The 22,877-nt window shown below is 44.1% G+C and overlaps 1 protein-coding gene across 1 annotated transcript in view; it reads right to left on the bottom strand.

Moving 5' to 3' along the window:
- plcl1 (phospholipase C like 1) overlaps positions 1-22,877 on the bottom strand; it is a 91,240-nt gene that overhangs the window by 12,749 nt on the left and 55,614 nt on the right. The window contains exons 2-8 of the mRNA XM_056389059.1: positions 16,294-16,368; positions 15,917-16,204; positions 15,528-15,821; positions 12,340-12,731; positions 11,114-12,242; positions 10,065-10,241; positions 1,382-1,744 (exon numbers count right to left, since the gene is read on the bottom strand). Of these exons, the coding sequence (XP_056245034.1) occupies positions 1,382-1,744; positions 10,065-10,241; positions 11,114-12,242; positions 12,340-12,731; positions 15,528-15,821; positions 15,917-16,204; positions 16,294-16,368 (2,718 nt within the window). The remainder of the gene's footprint in view (positions 1-1,381; positions 1,745-10,064; positions 10,242-11,113; positions 12,243-12,339; positions 12,732-15,527; positions 15,822-15,916; positions 16,205-16,293; positions 16,369-22,877) is intronic.

A 22,877-nucleotide genomic window follows, 5' to 3' on the forward strand; every position in this document is an offset into this window, starting at 1 on the left:
GTCACTGCCTCTCTTCCTCCTCCTCCTCCTCCTCCTCCTCCCTCTCGCTCGCTTATTCATCGGACAGAGGAGTCTTAGGTAGAGTCTGATTTCAGCGCTGTCATGTAAGCCACTCCAATAACCAGACATCTTATCACCACGGCCTAAAAATACAAAAGCTGAGTGACACCTGATCTGATGTGAGCATTTCCGTCAACCTGCCTGGAGGGAGTTTGCCACATAAGCCAATTAAACACAAAGTGTCACAGAGTGTTTGGTGGTTTTATTTTGGTGAATCTTAGAGGATCACTTCAAATAAAATAACAGAAAAGCAGATTCTCCCTCGTCTCTTGTGGTGCAGGGAGTTTAGGTTTTGAGATATCCTAAAGGTGAACTGAACTGTGTTTGTGCAGCTCGAGCACTGACAATGAAAAATTTAAATCTCTCTTAACATCTCCTTCCAGGAACAGTGTCCTGGTTACTCTGGATAATCCAAAATCCTCACGGAAAGTAAAATAAAACATCCTAAATGAAAACGGTGGAGAAGGTGGTCTGTGGATTATCCAGGACACTGGGCCGCTTCCCCCAGGGCCGGACGCATGAGGAGAAGGGGAGGGATTCATTATTGTGGTTGATGTTTTATTTTCCTGTCCATACAGAAAGCAAAGACCACGACACACACTATGTCTAAATACTCATTCAGAAATAAAAGTCCTACGTAAGTGTAATCAGGACAATTCCTTTTTCTTTTTCTTCTTTTTTTTGCCAGGATAATTTTTCTAAGTATTTCTTTTCATCTGTTTAAACAGCCCCCGAGAGGCAAGTGATTCTTTTTTCTGGGAGGAAAGAAAGAAAACAAAACTTGGAAAAATGATCCTGGCAAATAAAAAAAAGGCTTTCCAGGCTTCGGTAGGACAATAAACTTAAAGTACATAAAGTATTAAAAAGTAAAAGTACTAAATGCAGAGAGACGGTCCACACTTCAAAATTATTTCAAATTGAATTTGAATTTTTCAAAAAGAAAATCTGTGAAGCTGGAACCATTTCCGTCAATCATCTGATCAATTAATCTAATTGGCTCCACTTGTATAAACCCGTATGAGTAGTTTTAATCTCCTTATATGTTTTGTCTGCAAAAATCTAAACGTGGAAAGTCATTAGTGACTAAAAACTGTCAGACTACTGTCGCGGAGTGAGAAGTGAAATCCTCTGAACTGTGGTGAAGTAGAAATATAAAGTCTTATGAAAAGGAAACAGTCTTGGAGCGGAGGAGTCTTAACACATGAAACTAAAACCGTGTTTGTGGCCTGGCGGCTTTAAACCGCTGGGAGTTAGTGTTATTTTCAGTGTTGATTTGTGCTTTAAGACTTATTTCATCACTGCAACCCATTTCCCATCTCACCTGAGCATCCTCCCGCAGGTCTGTCGCCTCCTTCAGGGGGGCGCTGGCCGGTTTGAAGCTCTCATCCACCACCTTGATGCCGGTGTGCCTCAGCGTGACGTACTCCCGCCCCCGCCTCCCCACCCTCCTCACCGACAGGCCTCGTCGCTGGGCCTTCCCGCCTCCTCGCCTGTTGGTGACCGCCACGTGGACGAACAGGCTGGTGTGGGGTAAGGGGTCTCCCGCCAGGCCCAGCAGGGGCACATTACGGTAGCCGGGCTGAAGGCACTCAAAGGCCACGCTGTACTGGCCGATGAAGTCGTCTCCGATGTAGTCGTCATCCAACACCACGAAGCGCAGCAAGGCCAGCTCCGGCATGTTCACCTGGACACGGGACAAAGGAGATGAGATCGACTCGTGCTGCTGCGCACCGGGACAACAACAAAACCCCGGCCAACGCACAGCGCTCACTGCAGCCGCCTCGGAAGACTGAGGTTTTTATACTGAATTATACTGAACATGATTCTGATCACACTTTCTCTTTCTCATCAGAAGCTGATTTTCTGTCACATCATGTTTGTAAAGAAGGAACAAGACACAACATGTTGAAAACAAACAGCTCTACTCATGTGATGCAGATTCAGGCTTTAAAGATGAAATGAAATCTGTAAGTGAAAGAGCAAGAACCACTGAGCTGATGATCACGTGACGGTAAAAGCAGAGATTGTGAAACTTATCTAGAAATCCATAACAAATAAGATCGTGTCGTATGATTATAAGGCACTAAGAGGTGAGATTATTTTGTCAACTGCTGTTTCCTTTGGAGAGAAAAACCAGGCGGTAAACTGAAAAATGAAGACAACACTCGGAGTGTGGAAAACTGCAGTTCCTCTAATGGCCACTTGAGGCTGATCTGAATCCCCAAAGACTTCCATGTTAAAATGTCCAACTTTACTGCATTTGTTGTAACGACAAGAACATTGATCAGAGCACCTTTAAATTCCCTCCATGTTAACAGTTCAATTATCTGCACAGAATGCAACAAGGTTTACAGCTCGGCGGCTCAGCACCGCGCTGCTGAACACAACCTGCTTTCCGTCTTAATTACTTATTCCTTAGACAATCAAACCTGTTATTTACATCTCAGAATGCACAGCGCTAAACTGCATTCACTAGAATGAACGCAGCCCTGTTTGATTATCCAGGCATCTGAAAGTTTAATGTTTTGTCACCTGAGGAGGCGCCGATGCTCAGACGGCGTTTAAATGCGTGTCTACATTATTCATCTGCTCTTGATTTAGAATCATTTAGTCAGCTGCTGTAAGGAGGGAGAAAAGATGCACTTCATTAAATGTTTACAACAGCGAAAGATGATCAATTAGTCACAATATTCAGCTGCGGAGTTCAAACAGCGATTCCTGGTTTTAGTGTCACTCACGGAGCCGTTCAGGCTCAGCATTAATGTTAATTACATGCTACAAAGAAAGAAGCGTCCTGCTGCTGCAGAGAGGACGTTTCAGATCACACCTTCAGAGAGCCGGACCTTCCCCTCGGCTAATAAGGCTGTAAACACCTGTACATGTCAGCACAGAGTGCACACACACACACACACACACACACACACACACACACACACACACACACACACACACACACACACACACACACAAATGCAGAGTAAGTGGGAGGCCGAATGAAGCTGGGAGTGTGTGTCTGCATATTCAGACAGTAAACAAATTACAATTTATCAGCTAATGTCTCTGTTTTTGTCTTCACAAAGCCCGACACACACATGCACACGCATAGATGCACGTGCACACACACATAGATGGACGTGCACACACACATAGATGCACGTGCACACACACATAGATGGATGTCTGTGTCCAGTTTATAGCAGAAAGCAACAACATCAATTTATCATTTCAAACGGAATGAAAATAAATTTGCCTCAAGCCAGTATATATATGTGTGCGTGTGTGTGTGTGTGCGTGTGTGTGTGTGTGTGTATGTGCGTGTGTGTGTGTGTGTATGTGCGTGTGTGTGTGTGTGTGTGTGTGTGTGTCAGAAGGACATAAACTCCAGCAGCACAGTTGAGACATTGATTCCCTCCTGAATATTGAGATTACAGTTTGCATGTGTCTGAATCTGTCACATCTGTTTCATTTAGACGTCCGCTGTTATAAATGTTCTGAGGGAAACGAGGGGAAGGAAACTCTTTTTGTTCCACCCTGTGGTGAAAACATCACTTGTTGAAGGCGACAACAAAAACAACAGCAGGACAGGATTTATAATCATCAACCTCAGCGGCCGGATCCTCATTCAGGGACCGGCGCCTTCGAAGGACACGTCCTGCAGAGAGGACGCAGCGCGGCCTTCTCCTGGACTGAGGCGTTACGTTAGCTCACACACTGAAGGCTGCAGGTGCATGTACCCGTTTCATTAATGCTTCAGAGCAGCAGATTAGCAGCTGCATAACCAACCTAGCAGTTGTCACTATTACAAAGTTCCTGCCCACGTGTTCAGGCTGTTTCGCTCCAGCACCAAAACCTGGTTTAGATTTTAGGTTCGACCGTGGGCCAGATCATTACGGGGTCAATGGTTTACAGGCACAGTGAAAACACATTACATAACAAGGAATCCAATAATATTATAGGCTATATAACAACAGGAAAACAATGAGTACTTTTATTTCCCATACTTAAGGTTTTTTTGACAACACTTCTGAACTTAAGAAGAATTTCGAATTCTGAACTTTTAATTTTTAAGTTACTGTAGAGCTGTTTTTACTAAAGTACTTTACCCTTCACAATAAGACGATCCTTATAAAGGATTTATAAATGGTTTATAATTAGGTTATTCATTTATAAATCATAAATAAACAAGTTATAACACAGTTTTCATACATTATTCAGGCTCACTATTTGGCGAGATCAAGTTAATACTTATTACTCATTAATCTTACTAAATATAGTTATAACTGGTAAAAGGAGCCTCAAAGTAACTGATTAATAAATGATCATGTGTTTTACACTTTACAGAAAGGCTCCATGTTATTAGTTATGACTGTCAGTAACTGATGAATACATGGTTGTAAAAATGAGATGAGGAAACGTGAAGGTGGAGGAGGGAGAATCAGAGGCGGTGGGACAAAGAATGGATGAGCAGTTCACCAGGTGAAGGAAGGTTCACACCTGTGTTACACCTGGATGATAAAGTCCTAAAGAAGAGACCAAGCATTTGAATGTTCATATCTGATCACCAGCTGTGATAACAGTGAGGACAGCTGCTCAGAGCATGCCGAGGTAAACAGGAAGAATCTGGTCACGTGATTTGATCATGTGATCTGCTGTAATTTGATCTGCCAGATGAAACGTTTTGACTATTAAGATGGAGACGCTGGTTCATCGTTAGTAACTGAACAAACACGTGATGAACCAGCAGGAACAGACGCTGATGATGAACAGACATGAGGCTGAACAGTAGAGAGGAATGTGGGCTCACTATTTGGCAAGCAACAGGTCACTGCTGCCCTTTTTATCTAATGTGTTATAAACAGCTTATATATGATTTAGTTTTGACAAGCTAATTAATAACTAGTTATAAACCATTCATAAATCCCTTTTAAGGGTAGCCTTTTTGTGAAGATGTACCAATGCTTCTTTCACCATTGCGCCTGAACGCACCATTAAACAAGTGACAGGTCACTCTCGGGGCGGCGAAGAACACCTCGGACGCATCCTCAGAAATTTAAGGCCGAGGACGGCGCCGTCTCTCGGCTGCGTCCTCAGAGAACAGAACCCTGTCGACCTGTAAAGAGGTTTTTGGTCCTGAAGTGCAAAACCTGAAAGGAGGAGGCAGCTCCTGAACTGGGACACAGCCAGAGGGACTGCAGGTCTGACGCTGAGGTAGGAAATGGCATTTAGAAAGATACGCTCCTGTTCATATAGGACTACCATACACTGTGCAGACACACTGAAGCTAGAGATATATTTTCTTATTATCAACAAATTATACAATAAAAAAGAATCATTTATCCGAGTAACAAGGTCTGTGTGATAGTTTACTCCTCTGTCGCTGTTGTTCAAAAACTATTAAAACATTGACTCAAAGATCAGCGATTAACACAGATCCTGTGGTTTATTTTTTAATCCCACACTCACCAACGCTCCAAATGTGAAAGCTGAAAATAGCTTCCACAAATGTACTCCTAAACACTACAGCTGTTTTAGCAGCTCGCTTAGCTTTTTGTTTTTTATTCTTTTTATTATCAAAACTCAATATTGGTGACCCGGTTTTAAAGATTTCAATCAGTGTTATGCTTCAACACGCACACGCACACACACACACACACACACACACACACCTTCAGTGACATGCAGGGCCACGTTAATGTCAGTGTTTCAATAATATGTGAGTGTGTTGTAGTGTTGTAGAAGAAGGCCGGTGATGGATGGAGGAGCAGAGAACATGTCACACTGACTGAACGAGGACTGGACTAAACCCCTTAGGCCTGGACTGCACTATTATAAAGAATATACTATACACCCCGTCTGTGTGTGTGTGTGTGTGTGTGTGTGTGTGTGTGTGTGTGTGTGTGTGTGTGTGTGTGTGTGTGTGTGTGTGTGTGTGTGTGTGTGTGTTAATGTGTCTCCACTCCCATGAGCTGTGAGTGAGTGTTGGGGAGAAAAGCTGAAGTTTCATGCATGGGCACGCCAGACAGACAGCTCCAGCAGACTGTGCATGTGTGTGTGTGTGTGTGTGTGTGTGTGTGTGTGTGTGTGTGTGTGTGTGTGCATGTGTGTGTGTCATGACTCTGGTCTCTCTCTGCACTCTTTCTCAATTTTTCTGCAGCAGCCCTGTGGCAAAGCAGAGCAGCTCTGTGACAGTTAATTCAATTCTTCTTCCTCTTCTTCTTCTTCAGATGAGACAAAAAGGCACAGGACACTATCTCAGACTGAATCTCCCACATCCTAACATCTGGAATTGTTAGAGTCAAGTCATGATCCAGTATGATAAATGATGCTGTTTTCCTCTGGCTACAGATCATTTCTTATTTTACTGTGTGACCAAACAGTGAATGGATAAAATGAAATGAATGTTACGTAATACAAGCTTGCAAAAGAGAAAACATCTACATAAGCCCAGTTCAGACATTCACTCTTTATCCTAATCGCTCTTAATTTTCCAAAAAACCTCGGCTGATCATAAAAACACTTTAACTGATTTCAATATTTCTGGCTCAGGACAAAACAACATGTTTTTTAATGTTATGTGTTTGTGTTTTTTGGTTTGTTTAGTGTAACCTAGTGTGTTAAAGTTTGATGTGTGTGTATTATATTGTCCACTGGTTATTTATGTCATGTTACTGTTCAATAAAATAAAAAAATTACAAGAAAATTTACATTACCCACAATGCAACTTGACTGCTGACAGTTCAGTCAAAGACAGAAGGTGTGTTATGCTAGCATAGCAGCTAACCCCAGATCTTTTCCCCAGATTTCCTCTTTACTGTAGATGATCATCCATCATGTCTCTCAATCTGCTGTCACACCCACGTTACTGTGAACACACTCATGAGTGCAGACGGCTGAGGCAGCAGTTTTCACCAGGGCTTCGGAGGATAACTACATCCAGTGTGTGTGTGTGCGTGCGTGTGTATGTCGAGGAAGTGTGTGCTGATGTGGCTTCCCAGCATTTGAGCTTGGTCACTGTGTCAGAGCCCGCAGGACAAATGATTAAGATTTATGAGCGCCTGCCTCAACAGGCCGATACAAACACTTAACCAAACAGCGTGACCTCGACTGAGCCTGAGTCTGATTGTGCGCCGCTGTATTTACACTCCTGTTTTTATTACATATGTGTTTCCTTATATGCGTGCACGGCCCTCCAGTTCTCCACTCAGCCTCAGGTTAAAATCCTCAAGGCTAATGAGAGTCCAGAGTTTCATTAAAGCTCCTCCAGTGTAAAGGTCTGTGTCCATGTGTAGTGTGATTATAGATCAGCTCTAGCTTCTATATTAATACTGTGAAAGTATCAAAGCCTCAGTCCACAGAGAATGCACACAGCCTGTATTCAGAAACTGAGCCTTAAAACCAGCCGTCAGGACTTCTGGAACTTTGTGATGTCACAACAAAGCAGTCACCAAGCCCCGCCCACCTGGACCCACCATCCAAACCTTGCAGGATTTGGTTTCTCTGAGTGTTTTTACCTGAAATCTGCTTTATCTTTTATTGGATGACTCAGAAAACAGTCAGCCAATCAGAAGAGAGGCTCAGAGCCTCCTCTCTTCTGATTGGCTCACCGACCTGTTGTTACTAGAGCTCCAGAGAGAAGCCTGAGAGAGGAGATGTAAAACTACACTGAGATGGTTTTTGGTTCTTATAACCACAAACATATCTTCAGCTTAAAGCTTAAAGAAATCAGGACTGGGGTATTTACTGATGAATTTTATGTCCAGAATAAAATGTGAAAATGTCTTGAGCTAATCAAACCAAAAACACATTAAAAAAACAGGAACAGGAAGTGCTTAAATGCTAACTAGGTTAATTTCCGGGCTTTAGGACTCATTCCTGCGACACTCTATCATCTATGAAACTCTTTTTGACAGCAACATTTGCCGTGTCTGTCAGTGTTGATGATGGATGAGGTCCGGCTGCAGACATCATAGATCTTGATAAAGTGTTTCTTCGTGAGCTCGTTGGCGTGCGCCACAGAAGAAAAGCCATTAGCAGCCGTGATGTGCAGCACCATTTCCTGTCAGTCACCAGAATGACATTTGTTTTGATCCTCCCCCCTCCCCCACACGTCTGAGCATTGTTGACAACCTGTCAAACAAACGAATCACCTGTCGGTCCGTGTGATTTTACCGTCACAACATGTTGTTTGTTGTGTTCACAGTTTGTTTCAAGTCAGTTGTTAGAGCTTTTAATAAAAAGGTAAAACTGCATCACTCTTCTTCTTTGGTATTAAAAGCCTGAACATCGAGTTATATTATAAAATATGAAATAATTACATCATTGATTCCCTTATTGCAGAGTGGCAGTGGTTACATTAGTGTCACACGGTCTAATGATGCATTCAAACCTTATGTCTGCCTCCTGCAACGAGCCGATGTAATCAGTCAGATATTCTTTTGATTACAGGTGTCACACAAGTCTTATTGCGACGTTTGTGAAGGTGCATTATGTCACACACACACACACACACACACACACTCATCAGAGTTGATGTGACCGCAGACAACATATCAGTTGTGACGGCTTGTCATCACGGCTCAGCCACAATAACACAGGAGTCTGTCAGCGAGGGGTAAAAGAAGCCAAATCAGCAACACCGCGGGCATCAAATCCCATCTCCTATAATAAATTCAGTGCAGATGTAAGTCTATTCATGGGAGCACCTCATTTAAATCCTGATGGTCCTGACCCCCCCCCATCACCTTCAATGAAGCACCTCGGGCTCTATTTTCATGCAGGTGCAAACCAGACAGACGCAGAGTCAGACGGAGAGACTTCTCCAAAATCACATAAGCCTCTTTTATGTTGTTGACATTTTCCTCTTTCGTTTTCATAAATGCACATTAAAACACAATTTTATGCAATAAAAACAGAGTCTGTGCCGCGGCAGATTAATGCAGGATTCAATAACGTCATCTAAAATACGCTTCAGCAAAACAAATGCATCAACTACTGTGTTCCTTTTTTATGTGTATATATTATATTGATATTGGAGGAGACCTCGGAGGCCGTCCTGAGTTCTCAGCTTGTTTTTCTTTAGAGAAAATCTCCAAACAAACAACTTAGATTAAAAAAAGAAAATTGAAACAATATTTTCAGTCAGTAAACAGGATTATTATGAGGAGCTGTCATGCAGCTGTTATGTAAATGGCTTAAACAGGCTATTGCTTTTCCCACTATTAAAACATACCCGAGTGAACGCAACCCTTTAAACACTTAACCCATTTTCAAGATTTTATTTTGTGCGCAGTATAATGAGTAGGATGTCCGTGTCTGACATATAATATTAATTGATAAAAGGAACTTGGAGTTTGTCCTGTTAAGTGTGTGGAGGATATTATCTTTTTCATGACTCTGGATCTCCATGAGGAACTCAGGAAACACAACCCAAATCCACCTGCTGCAGCAGGTGATACCACGACAGCAGGTAAGAGCAGGACCAGAATCACAGATGTCAATACAGATATTTATCATTTTTATTGCTAAAAGGCCATCGTGTAAGGGAGATAAATAGGTCAGGACTTATTTGGTGACTGGAACATATAATTATTATAATATTATTATATTATTATAATTATTATATTATAATTCGTGACTTAAAAATGCGACTGAATTTTAATAATTTGCCAAACATGAGGCATTTATTTTTAATATTCTCTGTTAATTAACTTAATCAGGTGCATGTTTAAACACAAGGCAGTTTTAAACGAAGCAGAGCTGCACTAACAAAAACCGTCATGTGTCCAGGATATGAACCAACTTGTGATGGATCCTTATTTTCTATCATTCAATACTTTATATCAGAACTTAGTCGCCAAAACTGAACTGCACTTGAAACTGGAGCTTATGTTTACATTTGCCAAGTTTCACAATATCAATAAAGTTATAATGGAAATAATGGCGGTTATAAATAGACAAACCATCACCGGCTGTGAGAGTCTATACAGAGGAGTAAAGGGTCTTACTTGAAACTCAAAGGTCTCGTCGAACAGCGGGTCGTCCTGGTTCTGAGCCGCGGTGCGCGTCCGCTGTTCGGCGCAGTCAGCTGGGACACCGTGCAGCTCCAGAACCACATACGGGTCAATGACCTCGCCCTTGGCCCCCGATCCCTGAGGCTTGGGCAGGTTATGGGCACTGATAACCTGCAGAGTCAAACCGCAAAGTAAATTCACGACGAGTTGATATTTGAGAGAAAAATAAAATACAATATTGTCTATTGTGTTTAAGAGGTTATAATAGGTCCTCCGAGCGGTGCTACGTCTTCAGGGCAGACTGGACGCTACAGTCGCTAGCTGGTTAGCATGCTAACTCCAGTAGAAGAAAAGACGTGATAGAGACAAGAGTTAACATTAGTGTTTCTCGTCCACCTCTGCAGACAGCTGTTGGTGAGTAAAGGAAAGAAGTTTGATTGGTAAGTAAGCAGATGCTAATGCTAATGTTAGCTATGTAGCAGTAGCAAAGCTTACAAATTGCTCCTTTAAAGGATATGTCTGTCTTAAAGCTATACACACATGCCTCTGTGTACATGTAGTTTTAAAAGTAAAAGTACTTGTTTTACAGAAAACCAACTTATATATCATAATAAATAATATTAATACGGATTAAAGTGAATATATTAGCAGAATTTTATTGTTGTAGCTGCTACTGCTAACTACTTCCCAGTATGTACAGCTAACTAGTTTAGTCGAGTGGTTCCCAACCCAGGGTTCGAGCCCCTCCAAAGGGTCACAAGATAAATCTGAGGGGTCGTGACACGATTCATGGGAGAGAAATTTAGAAAATTGAATCATTTGAGAGATTTAGGTGGAAAAAGTCTTTTTGATGGAACTGAAAACAGAAACAGAAAACACCTGAAACACGACAAGGAGACACAACTACACACCAGCATGAGGGGGCTGAACGGCAGTGGAGTAGAAACATCCAGAGGTGGAAAATAAAAATACTCAAGTAAAGTACAAGTACTTTGATTTTCTGCAGTACTGCCCTTTATAAACAACAGAAGTAACGTGTGCACCTTGATGCGCAGCGTCTGCGGCGGGACTCCTGGCACACACCCCTGTGTGTGGGCACTGAAATACGACACCTCGTCCCTCATCACAGCGGGTCGGAGAACGTAACCACACCCTCCGTTCTGCGAGAAACGCCCTCGGTGAAGGTCCAGCATGGCGCCGGGGGTCTGCTGGTTCAAGGCCACGAGCTGGACCCCTCCTTTCCAGTATCCTTGTGGATTCGGGTTACTGGAGTCCAGGCGCACAGAGCTGGGTCGCACCCTGGTTAGGGTGCGCTTGGTGAACATGACGAGGTCCTCTGGGCTCTCGCTGGTCAGCCGCCCGGCCTCTCCCTCGCCCAGGGAGCACAGTGTCCAGTAAGGCAGCTCGGGAGGCATCGGCGTGCTGGGGGAGGAGGGACTGCTGGGGGGCGACTGCTGCTGACCCTGTTTGTGACTCGCTCTCTGGGCGTAGAAGCTGCGGCTGCCGGTCCGAGCGATCGCCACCAGGTCCGACAGCTCTTTGTGGAGGCGGAGCTTCCGGGGTTGAGAGGGTGGAGGCACCACTAAGACCACGCCCAGTTCCTCCTCACCGGGGATGGTCATTCGCCGTCCCGCCAAAGGCCCTCCTCCTCCTATCTCCTCATCCTCCTCAGACACCTCCCCATCAGAGCCGTTCTGCTCCGGGGGCAGCTTCTTCCCCACGAGCAGGATGCGTCCCTTCAGCTGCTCGGGGGAGGGTAAGGTGGTCGCTCGCCCCCCCAGGCTGACAGGTAGGGCCTCTGGAGTGTAAAGGCGGGAGCCGAACACTTTCTTCAGGTGCTGCGCCATGGTGCGCTGCTGGGCCGGAGAGCAGCGCTGACACAGGTAGACCAGGAGCGGGTACTGAGAGGTCAGGAAGGCGTACTTATTGACCACCTCCAGAGCCGAGCGGATGGTCACAGGTGCGTGGTGGTGGTGGTGGTGGTGGTGGTGGTGATGATGGTGGCGGGGGATGTCCGGACCGTAGTCGACTCCGAGGAGAGGCTCCCCCTCCGGGCCGTCAGTCACCCCCAGCTCCAGGCAGCGACAGCCGGTCTGCAGCGCCTTCATCAGCCCTCCCAGGTCAGCTCGGCCGTGGACCTGGTCGTCCAGCAGGTAGGAGCGGTACGAGGTGCTGAGGGAAAAACCCAACGTTACACACCAACACAAACAAATCCTGCTGTGCAATTACATCCAACAGCGTCAGTGACGTTTACATCCACCAAACACACCTGACGTAGTAGTGGGACAGAGGCAGGTTCATGTCCTGACACACCCCCAGGTGCTCCGGGTCGAGCAGCTGACACTCGGGCGACTGCAGGTAGCGAGCGAATCCGTCCAGACCCAGCAGCCCCCTCTCCCTGCCCTGGGCCGACGGCTCGTAGCGCCTCAGCAGCTCCCAGCAGCCCTCGGTCGTCGCCAGAGACAAACCCTGCTCCGTCTCCAGGAAGAGGCGGAGGTCCTGAGGGTCCAGACACTCGCGGTCCTTGGAGAGCTGCACCAGCAGGAAGTAGACGTCGGGCCGGGTGCAGAGCTCGCAGAACGCCTCCTGGAACTCCTCGCGCGTCACGTGGGAGGTCAGTTTCTCTTTGCTGCGCTGGATCTCCTTAAAACGCAGACGCACCTGCAGGAGGAGAGAAGAGAAAGTGGAGGGGGGAGGAGGAGGAGGGTCTGATGAGAGCTGGACGGTTTATTGAGCCAGAGATGAAGTGAATTAATCAGTCAGCATTAAGCCCCATTCATTCAGCCGAGCAGGCAAATTTGATTAAACTTCAGTTATCTTCTTTGAATAAGGATATTAAAGTGACCCACATTAAACAACACAATGTCCTAATAATTTCCTCCCAATAACCAAGTCTCTGTCTTCTCTCCATCTCCTCCTTTCATCTTTTTCTTTTGGTCTGCTTCCTCGTTTTCTCTCTGTTCTTTTATCTTGTTCCAAGTGGGTAAAAATACTCAGATTCATTAAAGCTCCCCACGCAAGAAATCCCTGAGCAAATCTTTTATTCACTTTCTGTGTTCAGTCTGTCTCTCTGACACGGCAGGAATCACACACAAAGACACAAACACAGACAAACATGTGCATGTGACATAAAGACTATTGAAACTCTTTTATAAGTTATATTTTGGGGGATTTTACCTTTATGACAGTGACAGAGAGATAAGAGAGTTGTGGGGGGGGGGGGGGGTGACATGGCGGACATGGTGGACCAGCGTCAAGAAGCAAATAGTGATATTTTCATGCAGGAGTGTCTTCACCATGACGATCATGATGTTTAAATATCCACAGTCCAACATGTTAAAGTAGGAACTTGTGTTATTTCTGATGATATAAGAAGGACGAGTGAATGATGAAGTAGAAATTACATTAATTTCATTGTGTTGCAAACTGAGTAAGGACCTGGTTCATGGACGTCACAGAGCAGTGATGAAATACGTGTTGAAAGTCCCACGACCCTTGAACACAGCAGAGTGTCCACAGTTGAAGTTTCACAGTTCACAGAGCGCTGCAGGAATGAGACCTAAAACCTGGGATCAGTTAGCATCTTAGCGCTTCCTGCCCTGAATCATGAACATTTAGCTCAGAGCTAAATCAAGCTACAAGATGAAGTTCAGTGGTGGTGATGCTGAAGTCATGTGACCGCGGTGCCACGATAGCTGAATAAAATAAAATATATTAAAATAAAACATGAAAGTGGTTTCATTAGTGAAGATGATCCTGCTGAACAAAACCTGAAAAGTCAGTATCTTCAGCTGGGATTTATTAAGGGATTTAAAAGGATTCAGATTTGATTTCAGACCGCTCAGCCCAGGCCTCCCTCTCTGGTATCATCTCATCGCAGGTTGTCAGGACTCCTCTCACCTGTCTGAGCCGATACAGACGTCTGTGTTTCCACGCTCTGTGTGTGCTGCTCAGCACTCAGCAGGCGAGACAGGAGGAAAGCGAGAGTCAAAACAACAAATCTGTTTACATTTCACGTTCTGCTCCGAATACGGGAAGGAAGCAGCGGATCAGGCGGCACGCCGCTCCTGCTGAGGCTGCCGTCACCTGACACACGGTCATGATTACGAAGACGTTACTCCAGCACATGATGCTGCGATTCTTTGCTTTCTGACAGAACAGATGAATATCTGCCGGGTGGCTGTGCTTCAGCTTTATGTGCGTGAAACAAGCAACACGACAAAACTCTACTAATGGCTCAATTTTTTATTTATGACACAAGAAAAACTGAAAATATCAGCAGAGCTCATTCGGGTTAATTGGATTTAAATTTTCCTCTAAACAACAAAACAAGAATCTGATGGAAGTGCAACACAAACACTATTATTATATTCTTGTGCAGAATCAGTAGCTCCTTTGCATTTCATTTAAATTTGCTCTTCAATATCTATCACAGGAAGCGTTTCCTCAGCTGGGGTCACAAAGGGCCTCGCTGTAACTGCAGCCAGACTCCCAACAGCTTTTCTTTTTTCTTGGTGCATCAGGACATGACGTCAAAGTTTAGACTTTCCTGCCTCTTCTAAAAACAGGTCCATTTTTTTATGAAAACTTAATGACAAAGGTTCATCTGCAGCTGGAAAACCTTCACACCAAGATGGAAAAGATTTCTGTCTTTCTGACTTCTGACACCTGTATTTTACATTTACTACACTTGATGTTGACTTTAAATGTGTCCTCAAAGGCGAGAGGATTCTCCAGTAGCTCTGCGTTTGTTTTTAAACCTACACTAACTGATTTTCAGGCCCCCGGGGGAGACAGAGGAAACAAGCTGCTGCCAGGCTTTTAACACCATCAAACAGATGGTCACACACTGTCTAACACCTCCTTTAACCTCCCTGCGCTGCACGGCGTCCTGTTAATTTTAGAATCCATTTTAAAATTTTAGTGCTCACTCTCAGAGCCAGGCCTCAGAATATATTCTGCACCCCGAGCCGAGCCCTGAGGTCCTCCGCCCCGGGTCTTCTGAGTTTACCACGAACACGCTCCAAGACCCAAAGACATTTTATGCTATGTCGTTATTATTAATATTTTATGCTTTTGTCATTTATCTGTTTTCCTCTTGTATATTTTACCTTTGCTTTTATTGGATGTATTATTAATTCTCTCATTTGATTTTGAACCACTTTGTGACGACTGGTTGTAAAACAGTTGCCATGATCTTTCATGTGGAGTTGAGTTTGTCTCCACCTGATGTTTTAGCTCCGTGTTTGTTCTCCACCAGCTGCTGAGGAGAATATCTGAGTCTTTACATTCACTGACGAGCTTCCTACATCTGAGGAGATATCCTCTGTGTTCATCACCGTGAGCAACCACTCCCACATCCAAGCTGTCATGTGATGAATTGTTGATTTTAGCTTTTTTAGATTTTGTTCACGTGCATGAAAGTGTAAGATTCACAGTCGCCCCCCCCTCCCTCACCTTTGCTTCCTTGATGCCGGGGCAAAGTTTACAGATGGTGGCGACCGCCACGTCCTCGGACACGATGCCGTAGCCGTCTTCGTCCACCTGGGCGAACTCCGCCGCCAGCCACTCGCTCCTCATCTTGCTCCCCAGGCTGCCCTCTACCGACAAACCCCCTCCCTCGCTCAGCACTCCCACTCCTCCGCCACCTCCCCCGGCCCCGCCAATCACAGAGGGGTGGGCCAGCAGGTAGCGAAGGCCTGTCACCCAGATGTTGGCCACATCTGCGGACAATGCAACCAAGTCCAGAGACTGCAGGGAGGGGCAGATTAGAGACGGATTATTTACTGTACGTTAACACTTCATGAACATGATGATGTAACTTTATCACACGCTTCCCTCCTCACCTGATACTCATCCCCATGTATGATGGAGAAGGCCGCCTCCTCCGCCAGGTGTTCAGACAGAGGGCCGTTATGGAGGAAGGTCTCGGTGCTCTTCCCGGTGCGGACCTCCCGGATGCTGGAGACGTCGAGCCGAGCCCGGTCGCCGTCCTTCTTAGACGGCTCCCAGCGCAGGCAGCTCAGGTCCGGGTCCAGCGTGTAGAAACGACAGTAAACCCTGGAGTTGGGCCGGATCTTCTTCAGTTCACACCCTCCCTGCATGAACGCCAGACAGTCTGCGGCGCTGCTCACCTGGGGCGGAGCATCAACAAGAACCTCATCATCCATGTTCAGTTACACAAGGAAGTTTGTTAATTAGCTGTTAATTATTTCCCAAGTACCTTCTTCTCTGACGGCATACTGCTGAAGGACACGGTCTTCTTCCTGCCGCCGCCCACCTTCTGGACTGAGGGATCCTGGGAAAAGACAGACGGCCAAGAGGTCAAAATGAGAAGAAGAACATTAAGAGGAACAGCCGTACCATCACAGCACCAATCCAAAGCTAATCGTAGGCTAAATATGTCTGTAACACTTTATTTTATAGGCTGATTCCAGCTGATTTCCTGGAAACCTTCCTCATAATCTCCAAGAAATTAGCTGGTAATGAATTAGCAGTTAATTACTAAGATATTTCCAGTATTTCAGTTTGTTACTAATTAAAAGGGAAATAGAGAAAATGTTGGTGCTGCTACAGTTTGTTAGTGAAAACACATGGATATTTCTTTATTTTGTTAAAATGCAGGAAAAAACGACTTATTGCTTGAAAAACAAACTAGATGTTTACGAGGAAATCTGGAAATCATTTAATGATTTTATACGATATGGAGACGCAGGAGAAGTCAGGAAAAGATGCTCGAAGAATCAAGTTGTTAAAGGACTCTGACATACGCTTCACGTTGACACTCAGTATGAATCTTCACAATCCTTTAAAATAAAACTCACAAATCTAAGAAATCCATATTAAGACTGTCTGTGTCGCCGAGTTCCCGCTTTATATTTCACCACATGGACACTAACACATTAATATTCCTACAGTTTAGAGTAAAGATTTAAATAGATTCAGTTTCCATCAGGCTCTGTCTGTAAACTGTGTAAATGTTTTCGTGTCACATCCTCAACATTCTTGGTCTTGAGGGTAAAAACTTAATAAAAGTAATAATGAAGTTGTGGTTTGGATCTGGACATTCTGGGATGTTTTCAGAGCTTTTCTCTTTCTCTCTGGCTTCGTCAGCGCAGAGGATTCACACACATCCACTGAGAATTTGCTTTTATTTTCTCAAAGTCTTCCTGATCATCGCTTCCTTATTTAGCCGTGCGAGGTCGGCTCACAGGAAGAGGTTTTCACATGCAGGGGTGGAAGCTCTGTGCATCTGTAGGTTTAGTACAGAGGATAAGAATTATTATAATTATTATTATTTTTACCACTTATTATTTAAGTAAGACTTGTGAAAAAAAAGTGTGAACCTGACGCCTGAAAATTTAACATTTAAGAGTGTTTTCAAATGTCGGGAAGGAGCAGAGGAAGGAGGTGATTTCACACGTAGAACAGACATTTCTTTGTCTGTGAATGACTTTGTGGCGAAGAGAAGCAGCTTCTGTTCATGAGTCCGAACAACATGAAATATTTCTTTATTCGCTTTATAACGAGCCTTTATGGTCATTTCTCCATTTGTCACGACGACTTTAAATATTGAGTTTTAATAAGGTCAGAAGTAAAAAATATTATTGGTTAATTTAACAATCATTATTATTGCTTTACATATACTGCAGTACGCAAGGTAATTATTTATGTGTTAATATATATTTATTCATATATATTTATAATTTTATCTATGCAGCACCATTCAGACACAAGGCAGTTCAAAGTGCTTTACAGAGGCATGGAAATACATTAAAGATAGAACATTTAAATAGCATTTAAACACAATAAAATCTCATTTGAACAAATAAAAATAAAAGTATTTGAATGAGTCATGTCAAGATTGCATAAAATCAGGTTTTAGAAGAAGTGCTGCAGTGATGAACGACATTAACAACCAGAAAATACACAAGATTAAAAATACGTTGACGTGATGTTTGACGCTCTGATTGAAATGAGCTGACAGATCTCAGGTGTTCAGGAAGCTGGTTCCACAGGTGAGGAAACTGTAGGAAACTACAAGCTGCTTCACCTTTGCTTGGTGCTGATCCTGGGCACACCTGAGTGAACCTGTCCCAGGTGACCTGAGGGGTCTGGATCATCAGAGCGCTCAGGTGTGTGGTCGTTTGGCGTGCTGTGTAACGCGGGTGTTTTTATCACCTCTACTTTATCTTCAGTGTTTTTCCTTCCACGTTCAAGGCGCTTTTACCTCTGGAGCCGTTTCAGATAGCGAGATAGCTTTCACTGCAAACACACCTAATTGAGTTTATCAGTGCAGGATATCGGTACAAACCAAACAAGCCGGAGGAGGGAGAGGCCTGTTCACAGGTGTAATTACTGCTGTCATCTCGGCTCAGACCGTCACAGCTCGTTACAAATCAGCGGAGGGAGCTATTACGGCGGCCATCAGTGGAAATCCCGATGCTGCGGCGCTAATGAAAGCTAACATTGACATTTTGCTCACCGAGCAGAGATGAAGCTGCCAGTCAGTCTGTGAGTAGCCGGAGGCAGCCGGAGGCAGGGGGCAGAGGAAACAGGACAGGTGCTGGATATGTGTAGGACGGATTAACCCCAACACTCCTTCACCACCTTTAGAGTCTGCAGGTACCAACCCTGTTACACTCACATTCATTCATCATTTCCTCAGTTTATATCATCTGGTGCATATTGTTGCAGGAAGTTGAGAAAAATTCCCATCACGGTTTCCCCCAGACCCCAAGCTGACATATTTTAATTGCTTGCTTTGTCTAAAAAAAAAAAAAACCCCAAAGATACTGAATGTACTATTGAGAGTCAGTAACTGTTCACATCTGAGCAGCTGGAACGAATGAATTTCTGCTTCAGAAATGACTTTCAATAAATGTGTGTGTGTGTGCACTTATTTATAATTTGGGAGAAGTGTAAAAACTACTGTCGGCATCGAACACAGATACAGAGCGAATGAAGATCTGTTGTTTTCAACCTCGTTTTACAGCTTTTACAAGGAATTCTCAAAAATGAAGAAAAGTCTTAAAGTATTGAGTTTAACAGAAACAGAAAATTAGGATTTATCAACTACAGACGTGTATTCTGCAGCTCTGTGAACCGTCCACATCCTGTAAAGCACAAAGAGGATCTGCCCACGCTAAATCTCCTGCACCAATCACAGACGGACACACTGAGCTCATATCTGATGAAAATGTGTCCAGATTTTTTGAACATCTGTGTTTGTTTTTTTGTTTTGTTTTTTTTAAGCTTAATACCCCCAAACACTTTATTGTGCAGCACAGTAACAACACTTTCTCTCCTCATGCAAACTGCAGCGCACTCACTTTATTAGGAACGTCGGCACATGTAATCATCTAATCAGCCAATCATGTGGCAGCAGAGCAATGGATAAAATCTCGCAGTTTAAAATAAAGTGCTTACTTCTAGAGTTATTTCTAGTTTCAAATCTTAGCAGTCGCAACCATCTGAAGACTGATTGCTTCACCAAGCTATCCCAAGATTCATTGCACATTGCCAGTAATGAAAATAATATGGCAGCAAACAACAGAGAGAGCGAGAGCCTGAGGATTATACTTTTAAATGTCAGTGTTGGGTTTCAGCTCAGTTGATTACAAGCAGCGTCCTCTGAGGCTGAAAAATGGCTGCTCTTTGCCCAGTTTTGGGGGGGGGGGGGCGGAGTCAGGTGCTGCCAAGATGGTGACGGCAGAGCAGCTCACTCTGAGCTTCAGAAGCGCTCTCAGAAGCCTGTGGGAGATGTCACAGAGGCTGCATCCATCTTTATTTACAGTCTATGGTTGAACAGCAAACTGTTAAAAACTTTTAAAAACCAAGGGGCCTTGAAACCTCAAGGTTTTGTAAAAAGAAGTTGTCACGGTTGCTAGGCAACAGGAGCCACACTCAGGGTGGGCACAGCTGGTGATGCAAAGCGAAAATCCTCCATAGACCAGACCGTCTCATTTCGTTTCGGCCTTCACGGTCTACGGCGGCTTTGTCCTCGGACGGCGCCCCTGAATCCGTCTCGCCTCGACCTCGCTCACCGTCTCGAGCCGCGTCACTGGCTGAGGAGCATCAGGTGAGATGATTTACAACGCATGCGACTCCCTCAGCCTCACCACCAACAACCAACAGTGTGGTTACACCCTGAACATTTTGTCTATTGTTGATATCATTTGTAAGTGACACAGAACGTGATTCATCGCTGAACAAGGAGATCCATGTGAAAACCTCCCGTCGCTCACAGCTGAACTATTGTCCACACAACATGAATTAACAAGCCGACTGACAAATTCACTTCCTGCACGCTGACAAACCACACACTCAGCGTTATTAAATCAACATCTAAACCGTCACACATCCAGATGCAGCGCACCTTTTAAAAGCCTCCTTTTTTTTTTTTTTAAGCTCCAGTTGTTACGCAACAGCAGAGAGGAAAAAAGTTCATCAGACTCTTGAGGCGGTCTGCAGTCCACGCAGGGTCGACAGGGACACGAGGTCTCATTCAGACCGCAGGATTAGCTCCGCTGAAGAGAGGCTGCGTTTGAATGAGCTCCGGTTCAGGGTGAATGAATCAGGGCAGCAGCAGGTGGACTGAGGCGTCATTTCACCTGGGGATGTTTTCAGTTTCAAGTTTCAGTTTGATTTCCTCGCAAAAATCTCTGTAAACTCAAACGTTACTGTTCAGCTGAGGAGAGGAGAGGTCACATCAAGTGTTACTGTTTTAATACTATTTTTATTAGACTAATTCCATAATATGTTATTTATGAATATATAAACACAGGGATTAGCCTTCACATATTTACATTTTTATTTTATTTCATTGTATTTTATTTTATTTTGAAGGAGCTCTGACTTCTGGTTCCTTCTTCACCTTGGTAACAAAAGTTTCACCACTGTTGAGTAACTGGAGCTTTTTGCTGCTTTTACCAAAAACCGTTTGTCTCCGTTTTCTTCTTCACTGTCTAAATTTAGCAGCATTTTCATGTTAAGACTGTTGCTCATTGACCCCATTGACCATATGTTCACTGTGTCTCCTCGACTATTAAATATTCTATTGAATGAAGAGTATTTTATCAGAGATAAAACTCAACAACATTTGATCGTGTGGGGACAGAAAATAACTGAGCTTAAAGTTTCACTCTTGAACTTTTCCATTAATCATCTGACGACTCCTCAGACTTATCCGGTGACCTTTTGATGGGACTCGACCTCTAGGTTGGGAACCACTGGACTAATCTTTAAAACTGCTTTTATTTTTAATATGTCAAGTTAATTTAGTTTTTACAGTAACACGACTTTTACTTAATGACAATTTAAGATGCAGGACTTTTACTTGTAATGGAGTATTTTCATATTGTTTGTGTTTTAAAGGATCAACTTCATTAAACAGGTGGAAATAAGTTTAAACTCATTCTGAAATTCACTTTGTCCTGAGGACAGAACAAACACAGCAATGATTACCTCAGAGAATGAGAAGTGAGGGAATGACAGAGAGAGAGAGAACGAGCTGAAAATCGTTCCCTCGTCCCTTCACTACACAAACATATATTGATTTCCAATTCCAATATTCCCACAGTTCCCAGCTCACAGCGGCATCGGGGTCAGAGTTTCCAATAAAGGCTGCCGGCTTGTTTCTCTTTACTCACGTAACCGTCCCACAAAATGTCTTTTTTATTAAGTTGGTCAGCGAGGAGGCCGGACAGACGAGCTTAGAGAAAGCAGGTCAGCGGGTATTTAGGTGGGGGGGGGGGGGGGGGGGGGGGGCAGCCACGGACTCTCTGGCTGTGTCAGTGATGCTCTGGACATTAGGCAACGCTGTTGTCGTCATTATTCCCGTGTGTGTGCACATGTTGCATGTTGCATGTTGCGGCCGCCGCTCTGACATCTCGGTGCCTGACACACGATGTCATCCAGGAAACTATTGCCACATCCTCCTAAAGCCTTTAATGCAGCGCTCTGTTTGGCCTAAAAGGACATCTATCAGTTATAATCCACAGCCTGCATTAAGCTCCTTCTCCCTCTCTCTGGTTTGTTTTACTTCTACGCTCTCTTTATCTCTGATTTGATCATTCTCTCCATCACCGAGTCGCTGCCAGAGGAAAATAAATAAATAAATAAAAGAAATCGCAGCACAGATGGAGAGACGGTGAAGAGAGAGAGAGAGAGAGAGAGAGAGAGAGAGAGATGGGACCAAAAGCTTCAGGGAAAAGAGAGGAGATGCAAGAAAGGTCAGACGAGCAAATTAAGAGAATGGGTTAAAAATGAAAGGACGCCTTAAAGCGCAGATGGAAAAAAAAACAAACAAAAAAAAACACAAAAAAACAAACTGCACAGACAGAAATAAATAAAAAAACATGGAGCACAAAGGAGCAAATTGAATGAAAGACGAGATGAGAGATGTGAGGACTGAGATGCAACAAGTGGGGAAGCAGAGAGCAGCAGCAGAACAATAAGTCATTGTAGTGAACAGGCATGGACAGCAGATGAAGTGGTCACAGCAGCTCAGTGTAAACTGTTCAGCCTGTCGCACACACACTTCAGAGAGACAAACAACACAGCAGAGACGTGCTGTTACACGTCCCACCACAGAGAGAGACAGAGTTTTATCTTTTAACCCTGAAACATGCAAATATAAGGATCTATTATTTACTCATCTTCAACATGCTGAGGCATCAACATGTGGAAAATGGGTTAAAAACGTTGTTTTTCTAATGTTTTATGTTCGGAGCGCGAGGTCGACGCAGACCGAAGGTTTGTGTGATGGATGAGAATGACGGTGGGTGACGTAGTTTGTTCTGGTTC

The sequence above is a fragment of the Seriola aureovittata genome, chromosome 11 (genome assembly GCF_021018895.1).
Source record: "Seriola aureovittata isolate HTS-2021-v1 ecotype China chromosome 11, ASM2101889v1, whole genome shotgun sequence".
NCBI classification, from domain to species: Eukaryota; Metazoa; Chordata; class Actinopteri; order Carangiformes; family Carangidae; genus Seriola; species Seriola aureovittata.